The following is a 22,054-nucleotide window of genomic DNA, read 5'->3' as shown; positions in this document are numbered from 1 at the left end:
GCCACCTTTGGTGTGATGTTACACCCAGTTTGTCATGAGAGATTATCTTGGATAATTTTTTGATTTCTAATTTTGTATTCCCATTTTGACAAGCCCAGTTTCGACAATTTTTGAAAATATTTTTATTAATGGGACTTTATGTATTTGTTAGTTCTCCATATGTCCAGAAACATTTTACATTGTAACTTTCTACCTTGTTTTTAACTGTAGAGGAGGAATGGAAGTCTGACAATGCAGAAAAAAACATAGACTTAGCTGAAGCTTTGAAGAAGGCCTTTCCACATTCAAATCTTCTACAGTCCACGACAATTACAAGAGGCGGTCAGGTTCTGCCAGTTCATTGTCACAGTAAAGTTGATCAATTGAACTTAAAGGACACTGTCACTCGGGCCTCATTAAACAAGATCCACACATCAGCTGCAGAGAGGGCGAATGCCTCTGGGATCACATGTAAACGGAAGGCAAAAAACCGTCACGATCACCCCAGCTGGGGTAAAAAACGGAAAGCAGTATGGTCACGGGCCAGAAGGTCTGCAAATAGAGACAGCGAGGACAGTGAAACTGAATTGATGATCATACAAAATGAATCGGAGAATGAAGATGAGATGGGTGAATACATAAACGATGTCGCGTCACCAACATTTTGAACATTCCTGGGCTGAAAACCGTTAAGCCATTTTTACTCCAAAAAAAAGCCAAGTGCCAAATCTTTGTCCGTACATTTTGAAAAGGATGCTATAATTGAAAAGCATGCTGCGTTTTGGGTAGCAGGAAAGGCATGATTGTTGTTAACATCATGGTGACTTCATCTTGTTTGAGATGTCTGACATCTAACACTGGAGGCATTTATAAGAATTTTAATGTTTTGCAGAATCAGTGCATTGATGAAAGATTGAGGAAAGGTTTGGAATACAGTACTGTTTTTTCATGATTAGTGCCTAAAGAGATTAAATCTCTCCAGTTCTTTTGAAGAATTGTTCTGCTTTTTTGGTCCCCACACTTCAACACCCAGTAACCAAGATAAACCTCCTCAGTAAGCCCATAAAATGGAACACCCAGAATGTGATCATCTGAAGCAGGTTCTCCATGTGCAAGCAGTGGAAAGATACAAAATACAAGTAGAAATTGTTAAATTTCATGTTGCAAACCAAGTTACAGTTTGAAAAAGTTAACAGATATATGGAAACCTAATTTATATTGTATGAAATGAGATTATGCTTATTTGCAATAAATAATGTTATCTCAGGTTAATTAATTTTAAAAACTGGGCTTTATTTAATACTGATTTGACAAAACCTTTTCAAAGACAGCCAGAATAGCTGCTGTTGTTCTGAAGTTGATGAACATTTAGTTCAAAGTGAAACTTGTAATTCATCCAAAGGACATTAACCAAATAAAAATCGAAACCAGGCCAGAAAGAATATGGTTTAAAAAAAACTAAATTAAAGGGGTAATTAGAAGCCACGTTTCAACAGTGAAGACTTTGAGGGAATTTTAGAGATTAAATAAATGTCAATCGTTGAAGACTTAACCAACAGTGGTGTGGCAAATGAAAGATTCATTTAGGAGGGCATAATTGCACAGCTGGTAGATCCACTTCGTCACAACCCCAGTGAACCAGGTTCGATGCTGACCTCGGGAGATGTCTGAAGTTTGCACGTTCTTCCTGTAATTGCGTGAATATATTCTGAGTGCTGCTTCGTCCCACATCCCAAAGATATGTGGGTTTTTAAGTTAATCAGCCTCTGTAAATTACCCCTCGTGTGTTGGGATTGGATGCGAAAGTGGGATAACATAAAACTGATGTGAATGGATGATGCTGTGTCTAAACTAAGAAGAGACAAAACTGGAGGAGTGCAAAATTCTTGGCAAAAATATTGAAGTAAGAGAGAATAAGAAGCACTTGAAGCCATGAAGGGGTTGGATACGAGGTTGATACTTTGTAAAACCAATGTATTATTGCAGCAGAGGCAGTATGTCAACGTGCACAGGTGTGATCAAAGAATGGGTTCTTGTATCACGTAAGATAATGCGTTAGTTTGAGGCAATTGCATTTTATAGGTGGTTAAAGGAGACAAAGGGGAAGAATTTTGGAGTTTTGTTGCAACAGGCATGTGAGTGAGGTTAAAAAAAGAGGAAAATAGCCGAGCGCTTGTACAGCGGGGGTCAAAAATTGGAAAACATTTAAATTTACACACAAAATTACCTGTTTCAAGCTTCTTTTGGTGCATTTCAAAGTGAAAACAGACTGCATAATAATGTGAATATGTCACTGGATACTAAATATTTTTACTTTTTTATTGACTTTGAAAATGTTTATACGCTGATTTGTCAATTTATTCTTTTCCTTCTCCATGCCTTTTTGTTACCTTCATGGTGTGTGTGTGCTTTACTTTGGCTGCTGCTGATAACAAGTCCTTCTTGGATTGGTCTTTAGAGGTGGGGGCTGAATTTGGGGGCTTTGTAATCCCAACAACTTTTCTTTTTTTTGTCTACTACAGCTTTTCCCTTTTCCTTCTCTGCTTGGTATTCTTTGTATGCCCATTTTATGTTCCTACAAAGTCTTTGATCTACTGGGTCATGCAAGAAATCTTTCCGTGCAAAGTACTGACAGGCAGTTTTCTTTCTCACTCTTCAGATGATACTTGATGGTTTGTATGGATGAGAATGTTGAGGTATGCGTCTGTCCTTTTTTGTCCAAAATACCTCCAATGATACTAAATGAACTTTCCACTTCTGGGCCATGGAAATGGGAAAGTAAAGACAGTGCCATCTTGCTGAGGATAGTCCCTCGTTTTACTAATATTTGCCCAGAATGTATCTGCCCTAACTTCCATCTTTGGAATGAGGTGAGTTTGAAGTTGGAACTTGTGAACCTCCTGTTCATATTCTGTGACCTGATCTTCATTAGCAAACACATTGGTAACTAGCCCTGGTAGTTGCAAAAGGTGTTGCAATGTTGCAGTATGACCTATGCATATAGGGTCAATGGCAGAAATGCATCTCAAGCTTGTAATAACAGACATTTTGGCTTGAAGCTTCTTTGCACATTTGATGTATCCTTTTAGCTGCCTTATTAATAGGAACCTCATATTTCGCTTGGGCAGCTTGCAGACCAGCGGTATGAACATTGACTTCTCCAACTTTAGATAGTTCCTCTGTCCCTCTCTTCCCCTCTCCATTCCCAGTTCTCCCTCTATCTTCCTGTCTCCGCCTATATCCTTCCTTTGTCCCGTCCACCTGACATCAGTCTGAAGAAGGGTCTCGACCCGAAGCGTCACCCATTCCTTCTCTCGAGATGCTGCCTGACCTGCTGAGTTACTCCAGCATTTTGTGAAATAAATACCTTCGATTTGTACCAGCATCTGCAGTTATTTTCTTACACATTTTTATCACCAAGGTCCAGCTTGACCAGTGAAGCACTACTTATATCCTTTAGAACTTCTGGTTTCGTGAAGCATGTCAGGAAGTCAAGAAATAAATCCTTCTGTTTGTCATTCAGTTTGTGAATCATTGGCTAGCTTCAGCCGTTGCAATTGAAACTGTTGGTTCTGGAACAGTACTTTTCGGTGGCACTTTTTCTGCTTGTGATTTGAAGAAAGGATGTATTCCATATGTGATACTCTGACTAGTGGAGGCCTCTGACTAGTGGAGGCCTCTGACTAGTGGAGGCGTCTGACCTGGGAGCAATGTGTTTGTTTTTCTGAGCTGCAGTATCTTCTTGTGTGCCTCTTTTCCAACACGGTCAACCAGCACGACACGTCCCTGACCTCCATACTTAATTTGTTTGTCACACAGTATACACACGGCGAAGCCAGGTTTTTTTATTAGCCTTATACAGTCCGATAATTTCTGTCCAGTTTCTTGGTGGACGAAATCAAGCCATTCCCACTTCCAGTGATTTTTCACGAGTGGGTCACTTCTGTCTGCATCGATTGATTCCTTGTCTAAACTTGAGCCTCTCTCTACAAAATTACGATCCCTGGCAGCCATAATCTATCAGGACTTTCTTTCAAGAATCTAAGCAAAGCTAGCACGCACACACAGGAGAAATTTCGCAAAACTGCATGCGAAGGCCCCGCTGCACTGCAGAAGCGCACACTCACCGAGTCTAGAGCAACTGTAGGACTAGACTCGTTTACCAGCAGTTGTACACGTGCTTTGTCTAGTGCATATGATGGGTTATTCATTGCAAGAGAAAGAGTCATAAAATGGTCATTACAAGTCTATACATCGTTTATTTTCTTTTTCGATCCGATTTCTCTGTTGGTAAATGTGATTTTGGCAGTGAAAAACTGAAAATTATGCAAAAACGCGGAAAATTGACTTTAAAAACGCGGGGAGACGTGGAAATCCGCGGAAAATTCACATGCCTGTTGCAGCCAGCCAAATCTGAATGTGACAAAGCCATAAAATTAAAAAAGCGCAGATGTGGAAATTTGAAATTAAAATTGAGTCTCAGACTTGTACAGCACAGAAACAGGCCCTTAGGCCCAACTTGTTTAAGCCGATCAAGATGCACCATCTAAGCTAGTCACATTTACTCGTGTTTGGCCCATATTCTTTGAAACCATTCTTATCCATGTACCCATCTAAATGTATTTAAAATGTTGTTATTGCACCTGCCTCAACTACCTCCTGGTGGCACATTCCATATACCCACTGCCCTCCATGTGGAAAAGTTGCCCCTCAGGTTCTTATTAAACCTTTTCCCTCTCATCTTAAACCTATGCCCTTCTAGTTTTTGTCTCCCCTAATCTAGGAAAAATACTATTAACCTATCTGTTCCCCTCATGATTTTATACACCTCTATAAGATCACCCCTCGGCATTCTGCGCTCCAAACAATAAAGCAGCCCTATAACTCAGGCCTTCAAGTCCTGGCAACATCCTCTTAAACGTTCTCTGCACCCTTTCCAGTGCAATGACATCTTTCCTTTTCCAGGATGACCAAAACTGAACACGTACTCCAATTGCAGCCTCACCAACGTCCTGTTCAACTTGTACACGTCGTCCCAATTTCTACACTTAACTCTCAGATGAAGGCTAGCATGCCAAGTCTTTTTCATCAGCCCATCGACCTGTGATGTCATTTTCAGGGAACTTGTGCTCCTAGATCCCTCTCCTCTAGTACACTCCATGTGGAGCCCTACCTTTCACTGAAGGTCTTCACTTACCAAAATGCAAGACCCTCATTTTTCTGAATTAAACTTCATTAGCCATTCCTTATCCCTCTTGCTTAGATGATCAAGATGCCACTATAATTCTTGAAAACATCTTCACTCTCTACAATACCACTTATTTTAGTTTCATCTTCACACTTTCTGATCATGCCTTGTACATTCTCATCCACATCATTGATATAGATGACAAACAGCAATGATCCCAGCTCCGAACCCTAAGGCACACCACTAGTCACAGGCCTTCAGTCTGAATAAAAATCTTCCATTGCCACCCTGTGCTTCCTACCATGAAGTTAATTCTGTATCTGATCCATCCTTGTATCGCAGCCTACCAAGCAGAACCTTATCAAAAAGGCCATACTAAAGTCCACTCGGATTCTGTTCAGCCTCCTTGGATGGTTCTTCAAAAAGTTCAAATCAAATTTGTGAGACAATCTCCCATGTACAAAACCTACCAGATGTTAGGTTCATCTAAACAGCCCTTGAAGAGAAGCACATCATTAACCATCCTCCAGTGTTCTGGCACCTCAGCTGTGTCTGATGATTTATTTATCTCAGTCAGGCCTCCTGCAATTTGTTTTTCTAGCCTCTCTGTGTCCTTCGATTATATTTGATAAGGCCTGGAAGAATAATCCACCTTCATATCCCTTGGGTCATAAACACCTCTATTAGTTTTCCCAGGTTTCCTGATTAGTCCCCTGGTCTTTGCCTTTCATTCCACCAGCCTCTGCATCCATCACATCATTCTCTGACATCTCTGCTACCTTCAACGTGATCCCACCAGTTGCATCTTCCCATCCATTTCTAGAGACTGTTTCCTCCACAACTCCTTGGTTCACTCATCCCTACCCATTCAGTTACTTTCCCCTGCAACCGTAGGATATGTAACAGCTGTCCTCGTACCTACTCCCCACATCCATCCAGGGGCGAGACACCATTCCATGTGCACTTCCTCCAAGCTGATCTGCTGGATTTAGTGTTGCTGATGTGGCTCCTTTTACAGTGCAAAACCTAGCATAGTCTAGGCAACTGTCTCACCAAACATGCATTCAGTCTACCAAGACCTACTCGATCTGGTAGATTTGCATCAACTCCATCACTGACCAACACACGAGGCAATTTACAAAGCTAATTAATCCCTGTAGTCATTGGGAGAGTGTGCAAACACAACATGTACAGGATTGAACTCAATTGCTGTAAAGTAGCATGTCTACTAGCTCTGCCAACCTTCAAACATTCCTTAAAACGCACTTAATTGTCTGCTATGATTCTTTATTGATGATGAGATAACGCTAATTGGTCCCCAACTATGCAAAAAACGTGAAAATAAAAGATAAAATCAAAATAATCGCAGGTTCACATTGGGCTTTCTAACAGCCCTATTTGTTTGCCCTGTTCCTCAAGTGAAATGTATATTATGCCATTGATGTGCCTTCCTGTAAATGTTGAAAAAACTGTTGATGCAAAGAACCAAGTGCACAATCTTCACAAAAATTAAACATTTATAACTCTTATTTGTATTTAACTATTTACGTGATCAATTTGTTTATTCCCACCAGACTGCTTGCATTTTTTTAAATGTCATCTTACAACACTCAATGGACGAGTTGACATAGATCAGTCATAGCCTTTCTGATGAAGCAGGCACCTTGTGCTCAAATAAATTATTTTACCGTGGTAAAACACTATGGCATTTTGCACCCCTTCTCCTTAGCCTTAACAGTTAAGACAAATCCTTCCATCAAAATAGACTTGATAGTGAGATTTATGTCTATATTTCTGCTTGGACAACATACTGTTTAATGCTCACTAATGCATATAAATATAGTATCTTTAAGCAGATTAGTCCATACACAATGTGAAGATAGTTTTATATTGAATATATTATAAATTATATGCATGACAAAAATTAGTGCTATTTGTTACATTTTATCTTATTAGAAACACTAAAAATTACAGCCTTGCTCTCAATGCCAAGTGTAACACTAATTGTCTGCTACAATCATAGCTTATTCATTAGCTGCAAGACAGCTTTAACTTTAGGGATGTGGGAGGAAGCTGGAGGACCCAGAGGAAACCCATGCCATCACAGGAAGAACATGCAAACTCGACACGAACGACACCCGAGGTCAGGATCGATCCCTGGTCTCTGGATTGATCCCTGGTCTCTGGTGCTGAAGCAGCAGCTCTACCAGCAGCACCACTCTGCAACAATTAGAAATCTGACGTGGACAATTTTATTAAGACCGTTACATGGATTTGTTAAATGTAGAAAAATAGTTTGAGCTAATTAAGTGACGAACCTTAAGACTTCTGATAACTTTCTTTCTTGGCAGATTTTACAACATGCATTAACTCTGCACCTGATGGTGATTTAAATCCATTTAACCCAATTCTGGTTGCCTTCTACTCTATTACCTGGTTGATTTTAATAAAAGCTGTGTAAACGTTTTAGTTTAAAAAAAATTATTTCAAAGGACTTAAGGAGGACACTAAATAAGCCAAGTGGATGGGAGGAGGAACTTTTAAAGGGATCTGGACAGAGTTAGAAAATAATGTCCACAAACTAGTAAAATGGATACATGTTGCCACACCTTTGAATTCCTTTCAACTTAATTAGGTCACCCTTGAACCAATTTAAGAGATTTAACATAAAGGATCTGAGAATAAACATAAAGCTATATTCTCATTTGGAAAATTAAGACAGAGCACGATCTTTAAACTTAGAACTCGGCCACTTAGAAATTAGTGCAGGAAATATCTTCAAATATAGTAGAAATCCCAAATCCAGGTGGCAGAATGGGGTAGAAATGATGATTTAAGACCAACATTGATATGGATAAAAATTCAAATTGTAAGTTATACTGGTGTTTTAACATTTGAGAGCAAAAAGATAGGTGCATGAAGAGATGGAAAATGAAATCCTGATTGAAATGAGGGACTGATAATAACATTTTTTTAAATGAAAAGGGTCACCTATCCATGATCTCCACAGATGCTGCCTGACCCGCTGAGTTCTTCCAGCACTTTCTGTTTTGCTTGAGTTTCCAGCATCGGCAGTTTCTTATATCTGGATTATAAGTAAAGTTCTTCACAGGTTTCTGATTTCTGAAGGAGCAGGAAATCACTGACAGCAACCTCTGGAGTTTATGGTTAAATCTTCATAGCTGTTCCACAAGTTGCTTTAAGGTTCAGTGCATTAGCAGCATACACTTTCACATCAGAATTGCAAATCCAAGCTATGAAGATGCAACATCACAGCCGGAAATATCAATATAAATTTTAGCAAAACATTTTCATGCACTCTTATAATGAAAGTTTATTAGTACAAATATGAACAACAAATGTATTACAATTCAATTTTGTTTATTGATTGAAATATAATTGAGGAACATTATACCATTAACAAATTATTGATTATTCCCATATCTTGTAATCACAAATGTTTGGATCCTTTATGAAAGTAGGGTCCTTTAGTATGACTGACATAAATCCTGTAATGAAGACAAAATAATGAATGAAAAATAACGCCTAGCAGGATAAAATATCTTATTAGAATGTGCGAATAAGGAAATATTTTAAAGGCAAATATGTATTTTACTCTGGTTTCTCTGTTCAAAGATTTTGAGCTTAGAGCTTTAAGATGAATGACCTTAAATTTTCTGCTATTCCCCTATTATATTTTTTCATGTTTTGGTCTTTAAAGTACTCATCAACTTTTGCTCATGTTTTCCTTTTTACATATCTACAAATGCTCTTCACCTTTTTGTTTCTCGCTAGATTATTCTAATACAGGTAGTTCTGCTCCAATGCAAATTGGACATAATGCAACTAGTGAATTAGCCATTTTGGTTTTCAACTTGAGGATATATTAAAAAAATATATACATACCCATCTGTTGAGCTTTTTTGATGCTCTTAGAAATTTCCTTTTGTTTCTTTCCACACAATCCTAGAAGAGAATTATATTGATTTAAGGCTCGATACAAGCTTTATTTTCTCTGAAGGACTAGATCACTGGACTTAATTACAACTTATCCAACAAATTATAATTGACAGGTATGGATATATATCTCAAACTGGATGGCTACACAAGTGTGTAGTGAAAACTATTGCCTTAACAGATTAATATGCTACTCCATTAGTACTGTTTTAAGATTAGATGCTGAAATGTAAAGCTGGCTTCCAATTACTGCTTTCTGTTCTGTATATATTTTATAAGAAGTCAGTTTCTAGGCAGACAATAGGTGCAGGTGTAGGCCATTTGGCCCTTCGAGCCAGCACCACCATTCAATGTGATCATGGCTGATCATTCTCAATCAGTACCCCGTTCCTGCCTTCTCCCCATACCCCCTGACTCCGCTATCCTTAAGAGCTCTATCAAGCTCTCTCTTGAATGCATTCAGAGAATTGGCCTCCACTACCTTGTGAGGCAGAGAATTCCACAGATTTACAACTCTGACTGAAAAAGTTTTTCCTCGTCTCCGTTCTAAATGGCCTACCCCTTACTCAAACTGTGGCCCCTGGTTCTGGACTCCCCCAACACTGGGAACATGTTTCCTGCCTCTAACGTGTCCAACCCCTTAATAATCTTGTATGTTTCGATAAGATCCCCTTGCATCTTTCTAAATTCCAGTGTATACAAGCCTAGCCGCTCCAGTCTTTCAACATATGACAGTCTCGCTATTCCGGGAATTAACCTAGTAAACCTACGCCGCACGCCCTCAATAGCAAGAATATCCTTCCTCAAATTTGGAGACCAAAACTGCACACAGTACTCCAGGTGCGGTCTCACTAGGGCCCTGTACAACTGCAGAAGGACACCCAGCTCCTATACTCAACTCCTCTTGTTATGAAGGCCAACATTCCATTGTCTTTCTTCACTGCCTGCTATACCTGCATGCTTCCTTTCAGTAACTGATGCACTAGGACACCCAGATCTCATTGTATGTCCTTTTCCTAACTTGACACCATTCAGATAATAATCTGCCTTCTTATTCTTACCACCAAAGTGGATAACCTCACACTTATCCACATTAAACTGCATCTGCCATGCATCCGCCCACTCACACAACTTGTCCAAGTCACCCTGCAACCTCATAGCATCTTCCTCACAGCTCACACTACCACCCAGCTTTGTATCATCTGCTAATTTGCTAATGGTGCTTTTAATCCCTTCATCCAAGTCATTAATATATATTGTAAATAGCTGCGGTCCCAGCACCGAGCACTAGTCACTGCCTGCCATTCTGAAAGGGACCCATTTATCCCCACTCTTTGCTTTCTGTCTGTCAACCAATTTTCTATCCATGTCAGCACCCTACCCCCCAAGGTATGGTCTCTATGGCCCTTAAAGCTAATCGTGCCCTATTATATCAGTACTTTCCATAGAGCAAATAAGTTTTTTTTTCTACCTTTCTTTTCTCCCTGCTCACTCCTTGTCTCATTCATACCCATATCTTTTCAGGTAATCCCCAGATTACTGGGAGTTGTATTCCCAGGAAACAGGCGAGTTTCCAGAACACAAAACCACATCACCTGCATGCATCCACCTGCATGCATCAAGAAATGAGTTGAAAAAACAACGTCTCGTGAGAGCGAATTTTATTCTGTACCTTAAAATTTTGGGTAGTAATTTGTGAATTCTATGAGGGAGAATTTCCGTAACCCAAATGGCTGTAACCATTACCTGTATCCCTCTCTCCACATTCGATTGTGCAGTTACCCATTTTAAAATGGTATATGCAATTGCATGGAAGATTTCTCAGAATCAATTGTAATTAGGGCAGTGCAGTGGTAGAGTTGCTGCCTTGCAATAGATGCGAAAGTGGGTTAACAGAACTAGTGTGAAAAGGTGGGTGTGGTCTTCTTGGGCCAAAGGGTCTGTTTCCCTACTGTCTTTCAATTAATCAATCACTTACCAAAATAAGCCTGTAAAAGCCAATACACAATTAACAATTCAGACCTCAAAAATTTACTTTTAACATATTTTGACTGACGTGAATTGATACACTACTCTAGAGCATGTTGAAGTTTAAACGTTACATTGCATTATATTTTAAATTGTGTAAACTATACACCTTCTCGCCACTTGAAAAATATACACATGGGCCATGAGTCCTGTGAGAAAAGTGCGAGTCTTTGGCTGCGAGTCTTCAGTGAGGAGGCTGAGGGAGGACGCCACACCGAACGCTGCAGAGGGTTAGAGGCCAGAAGGAAATGCCAAGCAAGCTGATTCAGTGTGATGCTTGCAGGATGTGGGAGGTCAGGGACAATGTTGGTGCCTCTGGCTGCTACAAGTTTGAGAAGTGTATCCAGGTACAGCTCCTGAAGGACCGTGTTGGGGAACTGGAGAAGCAAGTGGATGACCTCAGGTTCGCCTGAGAAACTGAGTCGTTCCTGGACATGTCCTACAGTGAGATTGTTACAACGAAGGTACTGGAAGAGAGAAGGTGGGTGATGGTGAGAAATGGAAGGAAACATGGAGTGCAAAGGTCCCCGGGTGTTGTACCTCTTGAAAACAGGTTCACCCACTTGGAAGCTGTCGAGGAAGAAGACGTTACCACACTGAGCGTCAAACTGGCTTGCGAAGCAAAAAGTGCTGTTGAGCCAAAACCAAAGAGGCCGACGTCAGGCAACGCCGTGGTAGTAGGAGACTCCGTTGTGAAAGGTACGGACAGGGGTTTCTGCGGCAACAGATGGGATTCGAGAATGGTGTGCTGCCTCCCTGGTGCCAGGATCCAGGATGTCACGGACAGAGTGCAGAAAATCCTCAAGGGCGAAGGTGAACAGCCGGACGTGGTAGTGCATGTTGGCGCAAACGATGTTGGAGAGAAGGGGATCAATATTCTGCAGCGTGACCTTAGAGAGCTCGGAAAAATGCTGAAAAGCAGGACCTCCAGGGTGGTTATCTCCGGTTTGCTTCCAGTTCCTCGTGCTGGCGAGAGCAGGAACAGGGAGATACACAACCTGAATGTGTGGCTGAGGAACTGGTGCAGGCGGCAGGGATTTCGATTCTTAGATCACTGGGATCTGTTTTGGGGTATGGGGGAATTGTACAAAAGGGACAGATTGCACCTTAACAGATGGGAGACCAGCATTCTGGCAGGCTGGTTTGCCACTGCTACACGGGTGGTGTTAAATGGGATAGTCAAGGATGGAGTTAAAGGGAAAGAGAGTAAAGGATAGTTAATGACCCCAGAATTAACGGGAAAGAAAGCTCACAAAGGGATAGGAGAGTATGGTCAAGTGTAATAGGGATCGATGTGAAGGGTGAGATAAGTAAGGAATTAAAAGTATTGCGTGAAGTATAAGAAGTAAACTGGATTTGCTTGAGGTTCAGTTAGAGGTTGATAGATATGACATTGTGGGGATTACAGAGACGTGGTTGCAGGAGGATCGGGCCTGGGAACTTAATATTCAGGGTTATACATCCTATAGAAAGGACAGGCAGGTGGGCAGAGGCGATGGGGTAGCTCTGCTGGTGAGGGATGAAATTCAGTCCCTTGCGAGGGAAGACAGGGACTGACGAGGTGGAGTCACTGTGGATTGAGTTGAGGAATGGTAAAGGCAAGAAGACACTAATTGGTGTTATCTACAGACCTCCAAATAGTAGCCCGGATGTAGGGTGTAAGATGCAGAAGGAGTTAAAACTGGCATGTAAGAAAGGTAATGCCACTGTGGTGATGGGGGAGTTCAATATGCAGGTAGACTGGGAAAATCAGGTTGGTTCTGGACCCCAAGAAAGAGAGTTTGTAGAGTGCCTCCGAGATGGATTCTTAGAGCAGCTTGTAATGGAGCCTACCGGAGAAAAGGCAATTCTGGATTTAGTGTTGTCCAATGAACCAGATTTGATAAGAGAACTCAAGGTAAAGGAACCGCTTGGAGGTAATGATCATAATATGATTAGTTTTAATCTTCAATTTGAGAAGAAGGTTAAATCGGAAGTGTCAGTGTTGCAGTTGAACAAAGGACTATGAAGGCATGAGAGAGGAGCTGGCCAAGGTAGACTGGAAAAAGATCCTATCAGGAATGACAGTGGAACAGCAATGGCAGGAATTTCTGGGCATAACCCGGAAGACGCAGGATCATTTCATTCCAAAAAGGAAGAAAGATTCTAAAGGGAGTAGGAGGCAACCGTGGCTGACAAGAGAATTTAGGGATGGAATAAAACTAAAAGAAAAGATGTATAACACAGCAAAGAGTAGCCGGAAGCCAGAGGATTGGGAAACTTTCATAGGACAATAGAAGGTAACACAATGGGCAATATGGGCTGAAAAGATGAAGTACGAGGGGAAGCTGGCCGAGAATATAAAGAAGGACAGTAAAAGCTTCTTTAGATATGTTAAGAGAAAAAGAGTAGCAAAGTCAAATGTGAGTCCCTTGAAGGCAGACATGGGTGAAATTATTATGGGTATCAAGGAAATGGCAGAATAATTGAACAGGTACTTCACTAATGAAGACACAAACAATCTCCCAGATTTACTGGAGGACAGAGCATCTAGGGGGGTAGAGGAACTGAAATAAATTTTAATTAGGCGAGAAATAGTATTAGGTAGACTAATGGGACTGAAGGATGATAAATCCCCTGGGCCTGATGGTCTGCATCCCAGGGTCCCCAGGGAGGTGACTCTAGAAATAGTGGACACAATGGTGATCATTTTCCAATGTTCAATAGATTCAGGATTGGAGGATAGCTAATGTTATCCCACTTTTCAAGAAATGAGCGAGAGAGAAAACGGGGAATTACAGACCAGTTAGCCTGACTTCGGTGGTGGGAAAGATGCTGGAGTCAATTATTAAAGAGGTAATAACGGTGCATTTGGATAGCAATAAAAGGATAAGTCCAAGTCAGCATGGATTTATGAAAGGGAAATCATGCTTGACTAATCATCTGGAATTTTTTGAGGACGTGACAAGTAAAATGGATGAAGGGGAGCCAGTGGATGTAGTGTATCTAGACTTTCAGAAAGCCTTTGATAAGGTCCCGCACGGGAGCTTGACTAAAATTAGAGCACATGGTATTGGGGGTAGGGTGTTGACATAGATAGAAAATTGGTTGGCAGAAAGGAAGCAAAGAGTAGGAGTAAACGGGTCCTTTTCAGAATGGCAGGCAGTAGCGAGTGGAGTGCCGCAAGGCTCGGTATTGGGGCCTCAACTATTTACCATATATATTAATGATTTGGAAGAGGGAATTAGAAACAACACTAGCAAGTTTGCGGATGACACAAAGCTGGGTGGCAGTGTAAACTGTGAAGAGGATGTTAGGAGGTTGCAGAGTGACCAGGACAGGTTGAGTGAGTGGGCAGATGCGTGGCAGATGCAGTATAATATAGATAAATGTGAGGTTATCCACTTTGACGGCAAAAACAGGAGGCAGATTATTATCTCAATGGAGTTAGGTTAGGTAAGGGGGAGGTGCAACGAGACCTGGGTGGCCTTGTACACCAGTCACTGAAAGTTGGCATGCAGGTACAGCAGGCAGTGAAGAAAGCTAATGGAATGTTGGCCTTCATAACAAGAGGATTTCAGTATAGGAGTAAAGAGGTTCTACTGCAGTTGTATAGGGCCCTGGTAAGACCACATTTGGAGTATTGTATACAGTTTTGTTCTCCTAATTTGAGGAAGGACATCGTAATTGAGGCAGTGCAGCGTAGGTTCATGAGATTGATCCCTGGGATGGCGGGACTGTCATACGAGGAAAGATTAAAAAGACTAGGCTTGTATTCACTGGAGTTTAGAAGGATGAGAGGGAATCTTATAGAAACATATAAAATTGTAAAAGGACTGGACAAGCTGGATGCAGAAAAAATGTTCCCAATGTTGGGCGAGTCCAGAACCAGGAACCACAGTCTTAGAATAAAGGGGAGGCCATTTAAAACTGAGGTGAGAAAAAACGTTTTCACCCAGAGAGTTGTGAATTTGTGGAATTCTCTGCCAGAGAGGGCAGTGGAAGCCAAATCATTGGATGGATTTAAGAGAGAGTTAGATAGAGTTCTAGGGCCAGTGGAATCAAGGGATATGGGGAGAAGGCAGGCACGGGTTATTGATTGGGGACGATCAGCCATGATCACAATGAATGGCGGTGCTGGCTCAAAGGGCCGAATGGCGGCCTCCTGCACCTATTTTCTGTTTCTGTCTCTGAGTCTACCACTGCGAAAATCCAAAACGTTCAGCTTGGAATTCTAAAGAGTTGAAAATTAAAGAGCCTTACCAGTTATATGTCTGCCAAAAATACGACCTGTGTACGGAGATATGAACTGAGACAAAAGCTTGATTTTTTAAAAAGGGAATGAAAGGAAAAATGAAATGGAAGTTAATGTCAGAGTACATTCACCAAGTTAAAATATAAGCATTCTATATTTCAGTTCAAAAGCAAATGAGGTATTAAGAAGACAAGTCTTCAGGTTTGTTCACTTGATGAGATTCATAAAACTTTGGTTTGCTTCGAATACTTTCTATAAATATCAAGGCACATTAAGAATGAACAGAGAAAGCTTCATTTTTCAGATGCCCTGCTTCACATTGGGACGGCATGGTGGTGCAGCAGTAGAGTTGCTGCCTTACAGTGCCAGAGGCCCAGGTTCCATCCTGATTACGGGCGCTATCTGTACAGAGTTTACACATTCTCCCTGTGACCATGTGGGATTTCTGGTTTCCTCCCACACTCCAAAGACGTACAGTTTTGTAGGTTAATTAGCTTTGGTAAAGATTGGAAATTGTCCCTAGTATGTAGGACAGTGCTAGTGTACGGGGTGATCACAGATCGCGTGGACTCGGTGGGCTGAAGGGCATGTTTCTATGCTGTACCTCTAAACTAAATTAAATATCCAACTTGGAAATATTTTATGTTGAACAATAGAAAAGGTGTTCTGCCCCTCAGTAACCACTTTAATGAGCAACAAACCTCCAAGAAATACAAACTGAACATTTTAGTCCCTAAAATAGTGTTGACAGCTGGAAAGCCCATGTTATTCATATGATTTTAATTCCTGACACGAAGGCAACAGCTTATCACAAGCAACAGAAGTGGATTCACAGCATAGCCATAGCAACAATAATTCTAACTATGCATAACAGCACAATTTTAAACACAAGTTAACAATAACATTGGAGAGTTGCTACATAATTTTGAAAACCACCACACTACAGAAAATGTGTTTGTGAAGAAAGATATCAAGAAATACTCCAAATATTTTGGGCTAATACATTATATGGCCAAAACCACACACCCTGGCATTTAGCTTGTGTTTCTTGTATTGATACAATGTGCCTTCTAAACATGACTTCAGACCAATCAAAACCAGCTAAGTGTATGTGTTCATTGACATTCAAGCCAGGAAATACATAAGCAAATACAGTTCCTTTACTGAAACAACATCACTGGGACACCCGTATTTTTGATTTAATAGTCCCGATTTCATGAAGAAAATGGAGTGATTGTAACTTCCAGAATGCAGACATACATACTTAAAATGCATAAACTGGAGTTTTCAGTCTGAATTATGCAGCAACTCCATAGGCCACAACAATGTCTTACTAATAACCAACTTTAGAATGTTAAGCGTGCTCTATTTATATACAGTGCATCAAACTTATCCTTTTGTATGCACTTAGAGGGCAAACAAATTTTAACAATACGAACACACAAATGTTGCTAAACCCGTCTGGTTCTGAAAATTAGATTCTACAATGGAATCACATTTTTTCAGTATCACTGGCTGGATCTATCTCCTGTTCCATTCCATAATTCTTTCTAATTTAAACACACATAACAATGATTTGCCTATAGATAAAGCAGCACTAGCACAAACTAGTAACAGGAGGTCAACACTCAAAAGCCCACAAGATCTGTCTAAATGTTGGCCCAGTGATGAGACTACATGATTTTTGCATCATTATTTCACACAATTCAGCCCACTATTTTTACAATTTTTCCAACCAGAAGTATTTCATGTCAGATAAAAGGCCACAAGGATTCTAATATGCTAAGAGTAAATGACTTGAATCTTCAATTAAAAAAGAGATGAGATTCACCCCAACATAGCATTTTTTTCTATAACAGCCATTCACTTAATTTAGACTTTTATCTCTAGTGGTGTGAATATTGTAAATGAGCGACTGTACTAAGGACATTAGGTATCGCAATCATAAACTGCTGCTCTACACGATAATTATTTTATTCATGTACAGTAAAATAGTGGCAATTACCTAGAGTGATGGAACTTTAATACACATAATTACCATGGCAAAACCATTCTTCAATGCCTTATCATATAGCCTGTGACCATATGTTTCCTCCCACAATGAATTTCAATAAAATCTTCCCCAGTTTGTAATGATTAGTATGGACAAACCTGTATGTTCTTGTAATTCACTGAAACGCCACACAAAATGCACTTCTTGGGAGGTTCTTTGAAAGGATTTTCTAACTTTATCGGCTATAAGAAAATACAAACTATTTGAGTACTTGAAACATATTAATACTAACACTTCAATTACTCAATACAATCAAACCCATAAGTTGTCCACTATCAGTTGTGTTTAGATGAAAATGTACAAAAAGGTTGGCGTTTTTCATTTTATGTTTCAGGGATTTTCATAACTTTAAATCTTCAACACACTTAGATGAATGGTAAATGTACAGAAGGTTAAGATGACACATCTTCCTTTAAGGAATGGACATCAACCATAAGATTGGTCAATTAAGCCCAAAAAATTAATAACGGAGTTTAGTATGAAGAATCTAGTAAGAGAAGGACTGTGAAGGGGGATATGTAGAAAGCCAGCACCCAACAAAAAGCGAGAGCAGTGGACTGGAAGACTGTGGACTGGAAAAGTTTAGAGTTGGGTAAAATTAAGAAGGGATTTATGGGCAGGGATAAAAAAATTAATGACCTGGTAAAATTGCTGTATTCTTTGACTGCCACTAGGAAAATGCATGTCATAATGAAACCGCAGATCTAAAAGTACAGCAGATCACCTCACATCACCTCACATCAATATAGAGATTGACAATACAGAAAAAAATCTTCAGAATAAGTAGCATCCATGGAAAAAGAGAGAGTTAACACTTCAGGTCTGAGATCCTTTGTCATGATTGAAACATTAACTGTTTCTCCTACCAGAGATGCTGCTCCAACTTGCAGAGTGCTTCCGCAATTTTCTTGATATTTTAGATTTCTGACACCTGCAGCTTTTATATTTTGAACCTTGTTTCAGATTATATTTCTTACCATATCAGAAGCGCTTGGAATCGGCTGAGTGCTGACTCCCCTTTGCCAGTACACTGAAAAACAAACAATTGAAAATCTGGATTGCAGGTCGGCTTTCAGTTGGTCTTTGAGGACTCTTAAATTGAAAATACTCTGAATTAATTCAAAGTGTCACTTTTACATCCCATCTGTGAAGATACTTCTAACCAATGTCTGCAATAAATCCAACTCAAGTTGATACCAAAATACTTAATGACAAAGACCACTTTGCACATATGGAAAATTCAAATATGAGAGGGCACCCTCACCCACACACATCACCTGCACTGCACTGTTAACCCACACAGATCACCCTCACATACTCACGGGAAAGATGTACCCGCTTATCAAGCCACTTGTTCTAACTCAAATCGTCTAGACTAGTTAACATTTTCATAAATCTATATTTGCAACTTTTCCAATTGAACAACATCCTTTCAAAACCAGGGTGACCAGAAATATGACCATACCAATGTCTTGGTAATGTACTGACCAAGATTCAACATACTGACCGTTGAAGGGAAGGATGACAAACACCATCTTCACCATCCTGTCTGCCAGAATCATCACTTTCATAACCCTCAACCCCATTACCACATCATTAAACCACCTCAGCAACTCCTGCGTTCTCTGACCCTCACGACGAGACACAAGGAACTGCAGATGCTGGTATACAAAAAAACAACAAAGTGCTGGAGTAACTATAGGAGTAGCTTCACAATTTGTCTAGGGCTGCACATCATAATTTAATAAATGTTTTGCAATAGCTGCAACCCTAACAATTTAAACCGTTAAGTGCCTCGCTGTTTACGCAGCGATCCGGGAACCTCCCTACTACCAGTCTTAGTTTAGTTTTGAAATACAGTGCAGAAACAGGCCCTTTGACCCACCGAGTCCACACCGACCAATGATCCCCACACATTAACACTATCCTACACAAGTGACAATTTTTACCAACACCTAACCTATACGTCTTTGGAGTGTGGGAGGAATCCGAAGGTCTCGGAGAAAACCAAGCAGGTCACGGGGAGAACGAACAAACTCCGTAGTGAATTGTGGACGTAGCCCAGACCACCACTCAAACCAACCTCCCTTCCATTGACTCCATCTATACCTCAAGCTTCCTAAGCAAGGCCAGCAACATAATCAAGGTGGAGTCGCACCCTGCCCACTCCCGCTTCTCCCCTCTCCCATCATGCAAGAGGTATAGAAGTGTGAAAACACACACCTCCAGATTCAGGGACAGTTTTGACCGAGTTGTTATCAGGCAACTGAATCATTCTACCACCACCAGAGAGCAGTGCTGAACTACAATATACCTCATTGATGACCCTCGGACTATCCTTGATCAGACTTTACTGGCTTTATCTTGCACTCAACGTTATTCCTTTATCATGTATCTGTACACTGTGGATGGCTCGATTGTAATCATATATTGTCTTTCCGCTGACGGGTTAGCACACAACAAAAGCTCTTGACTGTATCTCGGTACATGTGACGGTACCCGGAGCTGTACCTGGTCTCCATGCCCTGAGTGCCCGCTGCATCCCCGTCCGCTGCATGCCCAGCGCCAGCGCCACGCATGCGCACTGTCCCGGAACCACAGCCGCTCGCGCACGCGCAAGACCCTTCCAGTCTCCGCTCTGCCGGGTCCGCACGCTCGCTCCGGGGACACGCGGGCTGCCAACCCCGTCAACCAACGGCCAGCCCCGTCAACCAACGGCCAACGGTCCGCGGCAACGGCCAACGTTCGTCGGTCACGCGCCGAGACTGGGGATCGCGGACGCGGCGGAGTCTAACTCCCGGAAGTGACGATGGTGTTTCGCTGCGGGTGGGAGACGGATAGAGTGGGAAGTGGCAGGGCAGGGTGATGTGTGCGCGTTAACAGTGCAGTCGAGGGTGAACTGTGCGGGCTAATAGTACAGTGCATGGTGATGTGTGTGGGTTAACAGGACATTGCATTGCGATCTGTGTGTGTTAACAGCATAGTGGAGGGTGATCTGTGTGGGTTAACAGTATGGTGATCTGTGCAGATTGTGCATGATGATCTGTGCGAATTAACAGCACAGTGCCGGGTGAACCCCGGACTAATAGTATAGTGGAGGATGATCTGTGCAGGTTAACTGTACAGTGCATGATGATCTGTGTAGGTTAACAGGATAGTGCATGGTGATTTATGCGGGTTAATGGTGTAATGAAATGGAGCGTCATTGCGCACTTGTGAGATAGATGTGTGATTTTATCTGCTATGATCTGAATATTGAGTTGTGATTTTACATAGGTCTAATTGAAAAGCTGGGGATATGATTGTAAATTTGACTGGTTGAGTAAAAATTCAACATTGGGTTTTCTGGTGTAATGCTGCAAAATGAGGTGGACTTTAGCCAGGCCCCATGGCATACCAAGGAGCAGAATAATACTGATGTGACTCTACCTACGCCTTAAAATGGATTTGGACCAGGCTGAGGAGAATGAGGATGTTAATCAATGGGCTTGTATCAGAAAGCGAGTTAGGGAAGTTAAGAGGACTGTTGAGACTCCACCACCAAGCAAGAGAAAGAACAATAACCTCACGAGTGTTTATGAAATAACGTTGAAGGAAGAGGAGGAGAGACAATCTGCAGCATCAGCACCCAAGGATTATATGGACCAGGTACCAATACGAACTACAGTGATTTGCCATATGTACAAGAGATTTGGATTTATATATTTCATGATGAGCTCTGAAATATTATCAATAATATTATTAATATTAAATAGAGGAAGGCAATAGGAAATGTATGTTGGGTGAGATAATGGCACAACAGTTATTGCTGCAACCTCACTGTTCCTGGACTTGGGGCTGGACTTTCTCACTGCCAGGCCCCAAGTGGTCAGGATGGGGGAACACACATCTAGCTCCCTCACCCTGAACATAGGATCCCCCCAGGGCTGCATCCTTAGCCCCCTACTGTACTCCCTGTACACACATGACTGTGGGGCCAGGTTCAGCTCAAACTCCATCATCAAGTTTGCTGATGACACTGTGGTGGTGGGCCGGATCTCCAACAACGATGAGAAGGCCTACCGGGAGGAGGTGGCTGATCTGGCACTCTGGTGTCAGGACAATAGCCTCCTCTTGAATGTCACTAAAACAAAGGAGCTGATTGTGGACTTCAGAAGGGCTAAACATCCAAGGACGTACACGCCACTCGAGATAAATGGGTCTATTGTGGATAGGGTGAGCAGTTTCAAATACTTGGGAGTCCGCATCGCAGAGGATCTGACGTGGGCAACGCACATTGCCGCACTGGTGGGTAAGGCTAAGCAGCGCCTTTACCACCTTAGACAACTGAGGAAATTCAGAGTGTCGCTGAGGATCCTTCATTGCTTCTACTCTGGGGCTGTAGAGAGCATCCTGTCCGGCAACATTACAGTCTGGTTTGGGAACAGCTCTGCCCAGGACAGGATGGCCCTGCAGAGAGTAGTGCGTTCGGCAGAACGCACCATGGGAACTACACTCGTCCCCCTGCAGGACCTATACATCAGGAGGTGCAGATCCAGAGCAAGCAAGATCATGAGGGACCACTGCCGCCCCAGTAACGGACTGTTCCAGATGCTACGATCAGGCAAACGCCTCC

The 22,054-nt window shown here is 41.6% G+C and overlaps 3 protein-coding genes across 3 annotated transcripts in view; 2 read left to right on the top strand and 1 right to left on the bottom strand.

The window, feature by feature from the left end:
- Positions 1 to 6,657, top strand: part of abraxas1 (abraxas 1, BRCA1 A complex subunit) — a 35,892-nt gene extending 29,235 nt beyond the window's left edge. Inside the window, exon 9 of the mRNA XM_078404043.1 lies at positions 211 to 6,657. Coding sequence (XP_078260169.1) covers positions 211 to 647 — 437 coding nt within the window. The 3' untranslated portion in view covers positions 648 to 6,657. The remainder of the gene's footprint in view (positions 1 to 210) is intronic.
- On the bottom strand, positions 6,342 to 20,250 carry mrps18c (mitochondrial ribosomal protein S18C). The gene is made up of 6 exons (XM_078404056.1): positions 19,951 to 20,250; positions 18,417 to 18,469; positions 17,538 to 17,621; positions 15,395 to 15,452; positions 9,074 to 9,133; positions 6,342 to 8,676 (listed from the first exon to the last, which is right to left on the bottom strand). The coding sequence occupies exons 1-6, from the start codon at positions 19,994 to 19,996 to the stop codon at positions 8,600 to 8,602; spliced, it is 378 nt and encodes a 125-aa protein (XP_078260182.1). The 5' UTR covers positions 19,997 to 20,250; the 3' UTR covers positions 6,342 to 8,599.
- The window catches only part of helq (helicase, POLQ like), a 44,545-nt gene continuing 42,543 nt past the window's right edge, over positions 20,053 to 22,054 (top strand). The window contains exon 1 of the mRNA XM_078404029.1: positions 20,053 to 21,087. Coding sequence (XP_078260155.1) covers positions 20,881 to 21,087 — 207 coding nt within the window. The 5' untranslated portion in view covers positions 20,053 to 20,880. The remainder of the gene's footprint in view (positions 21,088 to 22,054) is intronic.

Source organism: Rhinoraja longicauda, chromosome 1 (assembly GCF_053455715.1).
Source record: "Rhinoraja longicauda isolate Sanriku21f chromosome 1, sRhiLon1.1, whole genome shotgun sequence".
Classification (NCBI taxonomy): Eukaryota; Metazoa; Chordata; class Chondrichthyes; order Rajiformes; family Arhynchobatidae; genus Rhinoraja; species Rhinoraja longicauda.
The sequence above is the reverse complement of the archived record's forward strand: the minus strand, read 5'-3'. Positions and strand labels throughout refer to the sequence as shown.

Coding starts and splice junctions, on each gene's coding strand:
- mrps18c (XM_078404056.1), bottom strand. CDS start 19,996: ATGCAGCGGACGGGGATGCAGCGGGCACTCAGGGCATGGAGACCAG. Junction 17,622..18,416: donor TTCCAAGCGCTTCTGATATG/GTAAGAAATATA, acceptor ATTTTCTTATAG/CCGATAAAGTTAGAAAATCC. Junction 9,134..15,394: donor TTTTGGCAGACATATAACTG/GTAAGGCTCTTT, acceptor ATTCTCTTCTAG/GATTGTGTGGAAAGAAACAA.